Source organism: Pteropus vampyrus, unplaced genomic scaffold, assembly GCF_000151845.1.
Source record: "Pteropus vampyrus isolate Shadow unplaced genomic scaffold, Pvam_2.0 Scaffold454, whole genome shotgun sequence".
In the NCBI taxonomy this organism is placed as follows: domain Eukaryota; kingdom Metazoa; phylum Chordata; class Mammalia; order Chiroptera; family Pteropodidae; genus Pteropus; species Pteropus vampyrus.
In genome coordinates, this window is record NW_011889235.1 from 138,868 (window position 1) to 145,695 (window position 6,828).

The following is a 6,828-nucleotide window of genomic DNA, read 5'->3' on the forward strand; positions in this document are numbered from 1 at the left end:
CAGTTAAACTGTTTCTCTACTGCTGTGTTGCTGATCATTGATTTACATAGTTTTCATGCATTTACTATGATAAATAACATGGTGATGAACATTTTTGTGTGTAAAGTTGCCTTAATTTCTTCTTTAGGGTGAAGTTCTAGATCAAGAATAACTATTAGAGCACAAAACTTTTCGAACCTCTTTATTTTGCCAAATGAGTTTCTAGACTTGCACCGAATGAAAGTGTACTTTTTACCTTTGCCTACTTTGAGTTTTTCCTTTGAAAAAGTATTGGTTAATATTGTTGGTTTAAAAATATTACCTTAAATCTTTAAAATTTTTGAACTTCTAGAATCTAGAAGTAAAGGCCAATATCTCTATACCCCTCTTAGGGCCTAATTTAACTGGATTGAAGTCATAGTAAGGTTTTTAATTCACATTGGAAGCCAAGATCCTGTCAAGAAATATGTCTTTTAGGGTTATGGCACTCCTAGAAATTATTTCTAGAAAAATAATATATAAAATGATGCCAAAATGGTTTTTTACTATATGCAATTATGTATTCTTGCAGCAACTACAGACAATATAGCAGTTAATATCGAAAAAGCAAAACGAGTGCTCTAACTTCTTCCTCGCCTCGTTTTCCCTACAGAAGTGTTCATGTTGACACGTTTTGATGTGTCTGGTCTGCAAATGTTAAGTGCCCAACTTACGTCTCTGTGTAATAATTTACCCAGCAAAGCCTGGTTTAAAGAAGTGATTTATAAATTTTTTTGGAAACCATTGATTGCCTTAGAATGATTTTGTCGTCGACACTATTAGTTACCAAAATGCATACATTGGATTTACGGCCACAGGAGCCGATCTTGAGGGAAAGTGGACTGAACGAGCCCTCTCTGTCCCGTAGGCCGACAGCCCTGAAGAGATGCACAGCTGGATTAAGGCGGTGTCCGGTGCCATCGTCGCGCAGCGCGGGCCTGGCCGCTCGGCGTCTTCTGTATGTTTCCTGCTCTCTGGGGTGACACGCTCGGGTTCCTCCATCCTGTCCAGTTATTTTCCTTTCTGTCCCCCTAATCCTTCTGGTTTCTTTCTGTATTGAGATTTATTTGCATGGTGACTTTCATACCAATTGGACTTGCAAACTATAATGCATTTCTAATATGGTGCTTCCTTGTAGTGTTATGTATACATAACTTTCTGTGCATTGTATTGTCTTAAATGCACAAGCAGGGCAACTAAGGAATGAACATCTCCTTCCTTTGTTTTAGGAGTTCTTACTGGTCAGTAAGTCTAGATCTGGCATAACTTGACCAATTAATTCTTAGTATTGGACGTGGCCCAGTCGTGTAAGGCACCTTTAGTGAACCCTTCATTTTCTTCTTTACTTTTTGTAATTTCAGTTAACTTTTTTTTTCCTGTTTTTGTTTTGGGTTTCATCTATCTATCTATCTATCCATCTATCCATCTATCCATCTATCCATCTATCTATCTATCTATCTATCTATCTATCTATCTATCTATCTATCTATCCATCCATCTATCTATCTATCTATGCATGCTCAGTAATGTCATAAGACCATTGAGCAGCTGGAATCTTAAATACAATTTGGTGCTGCTCAGTCAGTATTTTCCATTTCATGTTTCATTCTCATTTTCTCATAGGTTAATTTAAAAGGTTGCTTCCCCCTTCCACAATCCTAATTATCTTTGTGGTAGTAGAATAATAAAATTGAAACAGCTAAACATTCTCAGAAGCAGTAAGAAAAATATTTTTAATTTATAATTTATCATGTTCAAGAACATCATAGGAATAAGGTTTGCCTTTAAGATACTTTGGTCAGTGGTCCGATGTGAAAATACAGATTCTACTAAGGAATGAAAAATATTTTAAGTGTCTTGAAATGTAGCACTTTGGTCTGCAGAATGTAATATGATATGTAGCATGATAGCCTTTGTTATCTGGATTCGTTGTAAAAGCTAGAATTCTGCACTTTTAGTCTTTTCCTGGTAGTGATATTATCTTTTAATAGTCTCTTGCTATTAATAACTACAAATCAGTATATACAAATCCACCTTTCTCATTTCTTAATTCATTCTCTTTATAACCTCTTTTTGGAATGTCTCAGAAGCTGCTTCCTTGGGTGTTAATTTGGTAACTGCCTGTGTCTTCTGTGACCCTTTCAGCAGTCAAGTATGAGAGACTCTCTGCAAAATCAACGTCTGTTGGGAAGAGGAGAAGTCGTAGAAGGGCGTTTGTGTTCTGTGCTTTGTGGTGGGGGCAAACTAGACTGTCTAGCTGTGACTGTCAGCAGAACTTTCTCTTTTCCTCCCTCTCCCCAGTACAGGTTGACTCTAATCTTAGCTTTGCACTGTGTTCCAGATGCGGCAGGCCAGAAGGCTGTCGAACCCTTGTATACAGAGGTATACAGCAAGGACGGGGAATGCAGCACGTATGTGGGCTCTCACGCAAACGTGCCTTCTCACACTACTCACAGCTCATCCTAGAAAGTTGAGTTCACTGAACTGCCTTTTGCAGTCACCGTAACTGACTTTGTCAACACTAACGCAAACTGTGTCACTACCGTCATCAGGTTGGAGATGCATTTAGGAAAAAAAAAGATAAATAATGAAAAAATAGAACTTTACTAATCGAAAAAGTCACATTAAGTTATCTTCTAAAATTAATTCACCTAATTGCCATAGGAATTTCAATTTTTATATCTTATGTATTTTGAAAAATTTTTTATACTCTACCACTTGAAATGCGCCTTTGTTCTAATGGGCGCAAACTCATGCATTGGATAAATTCGCCATTACTGTAGTTTGCGTGGCATTTTAAATCTCAGGTGAAATTTAGCCATCTCATAGGAATCTACTGTGTTAGTAATTTATAGCACTTTGTTTTCAAAGCCACTAGTATCATAAATGAACACGATATACTAGGAACTGTGTGGCGATGTACTCAGAATGGTCATATTTAAGGATATCTTCAGATTTGATATCATTAGAATTATATTGAAATTAATATTCACATCTGTTGATTTCGCCAGTTACAAATGATTAAATACGTACCGTTACATTTAAAATCTTAAGCCATATGAATGTATGACATATTCAAAACTAAATAAATGCAATTAAAAAGCAAAAAAAAAGACTAATAAGTGAGTTGCAGTGAAATTCAGGGAAGCAAAAACTGTCAGACTGCCAGATAAAATAGTCGTTTTGAAAGATGTCGAATTCTGCTTATTAAATATGGCCTTTCATTTTTATATTCTACATTTCATTTTTTATCTTTCTAAAATACGTGAGATAATTTCTACGGCTGATTGAAAATAAACTTAAATAAAACGATAAAGCTGATAGGCCCCCTTTTAAACACACTTCATTTGCAATTGGACCACTGTATTCCATTTTAGGCTGACCGAATCTTCAGTGTCAAAGCTGCCAAATTTGGCTTTGGTGACAGAACTGGTTTCTTAGTGGAAATGTTGGCCGTCATCGCTCTAAACTCACTCCTAAAAATGCATCGCTTTGGGAGAGAACTTGCACATGTCTGCTGCATGGCTCATGCTTCTGCTCTGTCCGTGTGTGTGTGCGTGTGGTTTGTTTTTCAGAGAGTAAAGTCTCACACTGAGTTACTAACCTGGGCCTTTGTGACCGACTCTGTCTGACCAGCACTCCCCTTTGCAGGAGCATCCCAGCTGCGCAGAACCCAGGCACGCCTTGCGCCCCGCCGCCGCCGCCTCGCATTCCACAGCCTCTCGCAGCCACTCTCTGGTCTCAAGCTTTACCGTGGAGAAGCGAGGATTTTACGAATCTCTTGCCAAGGTCAAGCCAGGGAACTTCAAGGTCCAGACTGTCTCTCCAAGAGAACCAGCTTCCAAAGTGACTGAACAAGCTCTGCTAAAACCTCAAAGTAAAAACGGCCCTCAGGAAAAAGATTGCGACCACGTGGACTTGGACGACGCCACCCTTCCGGTCAGCGATGTGTAAGGTGGAAGCACGCGGAGCCCGATCTGCCTCTCACCCCCTCGGTTTCCTTTCATGAGGCTTCTAGCCAAAGATGGTAAAGGGCGAAATGGTTTTCAGTGCGCATATCATACTGCCTCTTAGATGTACTCTATAAGCTGGTAAACCAAGAATCTGGAGTGGCCAAACTACATGTAATCTCTTTTTAAAATAAGGAAAGAAAGAGAAAAACCTAAGTGTCTCATTATCAACTGTCTGAAGTTTCATGTGTTCTCATTTGGGTGATGAAAATGTGTGCGTGATATTCTTTCCTAGTGATTTTGACAATTTAAATGTTTAACAACTTAAAACATTAAAAATGTTTATTGTTTTGGTCCTTTTTAAAATGCTCCTATGATTTCCTATTAGATGTTGATATTTACACATTCTTTCTGGTTAATATTATTGAATGAAATATTACCAGACTAAGATATCTAAAGTCATGATGTCTGTGGTGCTGTAAAATTTATACGACAATGTGGACTGTTTTGACATGATTTTTGATGCCCTGGGTCTCAAGATGAGTGATAAGTTTTGCATAGAGGATGTTATTGGACTGTCAGTGAGGCTCGTGAGTTGTACTCTGGTGGAGAGAAGGGGAAAATTAGATTTTAAACAGCTGTATCTTGGATGTTCGTTTGAAAAAGCTTGAATAGGACTCGAAGCACTCATTGCTTTATTCACTGAAAATGATTTAGGATGAAATTTCTGGGAGATCTGATTTTCTTATCAAAGTTTTGTACATAGTTCTTATTTCTATATTTGGATCAGTGAAAGACCTCAAGTTTATATGTAAAGACATACTACCCTGGGTCATGCTGTTGTGGCCTCTACTTTTTGTCACCAACAACCTTTATGCAAGTGCCTGTGTTTTCCATCTTGTTAACGTGCTCAAAAGTCCTGTGCGATTGGCTTTAAACATCGAAATCAAATTAAGTTTCAGTAGCATAGTTTAATACGTTAAATAAGAAAACATTTTATGTTAGAGATACCAGAGCCCTGGTGTTCTACTACCTGTGCAATATATGTATTTTAAAACACAAATTTGAGTATACATTAATCACAGGGATGTCATAAATATAAGCACCCTTCTAAAAAAATCCTTAGGTCGAGGTGTTGAATAATCGACCAGTTTGAGCAAGTGCCATTTTTGCAGTTCAGTCTTAAACATTTGCTTTAAGAATATAGTCTTGAATTTCACATGCTGCTATTTTATTTTTTTTATTTTTTTTTATTTTACCATTTTACAGTACTGTTTTGTTTTAAATTCACACATGTCATGTTTCTCCTTTTCATTTTCTAAGACGACTTCTTGTCTGGAGAGAGATTTCCTGCTGTAGAGGTGGAATCAGAGGTGACTGTCTTTTATACTAGAATTATAGCATCCGTTTCAAAACTCAACTGCATAATGATGCACCACTCAACTTTTTTTATTCATAAGCTAATATTTTTTAAACATTTAGGTTTTTTGTTTTTTGCAGCTACATTTGAAAATGACGAGTGAAAAAGTTTTAAGTGATTGTCACTTTTTATCCATTGTAATGGCTCTGTCGAAAGTTCTTTTTTCATGGCACACTTACTAAGAGATCGTGTGTAGACAGTTTGTGATATTCAGGAGCCGAATGCTGTTTTCTTTGGTACAGCTTCCACAATGCATGTTTATTTTAGCATATTTTGGTATTGGTAATTTGATATATTTCATAGAGGCCAAATACTAGCTCTATTTTGGGACTTTTTATGGAACTGCCCTTGTATTCGGTAGCATAGGAAAGTGTTCTTGTGATTGTTGGGGTCTCCTAATATTTATCTCAATACTTTTATAATTCTATGAAAATTATTTAATTATTTTAAAACTTATACTTTTCTTGTAAATATGTCACATCCGAATTGTCCAAAAATTACTTTGAATACCTTAATATTTGCTGCATTTTTTTTTTCTGTACAGATAACGTCTTTCAGAATGGGAATGTATGTGTGCTTCCCAGTGTTTACTTTTATGTCTATTATCTTTATACATCAAACTGGTTGAACACTGTAATGACTTGAGAATAAACCGTTCAAATTAATTCTAACTTACTTCTCATTTGGTCGGTTCTGCCTCTGTGTGAACAAATAGAACTAGTACAAAATGTGTTAGGTTAATTGACCTGAATTTATATATGTAAGGACAGACTATTTAGTAACATTCGAAAGGCATAGTTTGATATGTTACTGCACAGGGAAAAACGAATCTTTTGAGGGGAAAAAAAAGCTTGCTTATTTTGCTTAAGTAAAACAGTCTCAAAAGCAAAATTAAAGGTGTTGGCTTCAGAGCATCGTCCGAATCATCCGGGCCGTTTGCAGTGCTTGTTTATTGGTTAGACTGGACGTGACGTGAGGAAGGCGGAGTGTAGAAGGTGTTTTCATCCTCAGGTGGGCTGCTGACGTGCGCTCATGAAGAACTCCCCGTCACACGTTAGAGGCTTCCTCTTGCAAACCCGCTATTATTAACGAATAGTTTGTGTCTGCTATGTATCCAGCATCTAATAATAATGGAATCGGATAAAGGACTTCTGTCTTGGTAATTTTTATTAACTGGTGCAATGTCATTTTCTTCCTCTGACGAGTATTTTAAATGTTTTATTTTTTTAAAAACGAGAACGTTCTAAACTTCGTTGCTTTCACAAAAGAAATCCCTCCCTCGGCTTGCCTTTTACTTCTAGTTGCAGAATTTTCCTTCAGTGATGCTCAGACTTTTATCAGTTGGTGAAGCAGGAAGTATTTGTATAAAAAGCACCATGATATCACAGCTTAATACCAGATTTGGTGAGAATCTTCTTAGTCTTTAGAAGGGTTTGCCAG

At 37.0% G+C, this 6,828-nt stretch overlaps 1 protein-coding gene across 10 annotated transcripts in view; it reads left to right on the forward strand.

Moving 5' to 3' along the window:
• Positions 1-6,063, forward strand: part of PLEKHA1 (pleckstrin homology domain containing A1) — a 63,974-nt gene extending 57,911 nt beyond the window's left edge. Inside the window, exons 12-14 of one of the 10 annotated variants that reach the window (XM_011381877.2) lie at positions 887-976; positions 2,325-2,429; positions 3,670-6,063. In XM_011381877.2, coding sequence (XP_011380179.1) covers positions 887-976; positions 2,325-2,429; positions 3,670-3,972 — 498 coding nt within the window. In that variant the 3' untranslated portion in view covers positions 3,973-6,063. Of the gene's footprint in view, positions 1-886; positions 977-2,324; positions 2,430-3,654 lie in introns of all 10 variants that reach the window. The other 9 variants (XM_023524256.1, XM_011381883.2, XM_011381884.2 and 6 more) reach the window with 9 other exon arrangements.
• Positions 6,064-6,828: the final 765 nt, after the last annotated feature.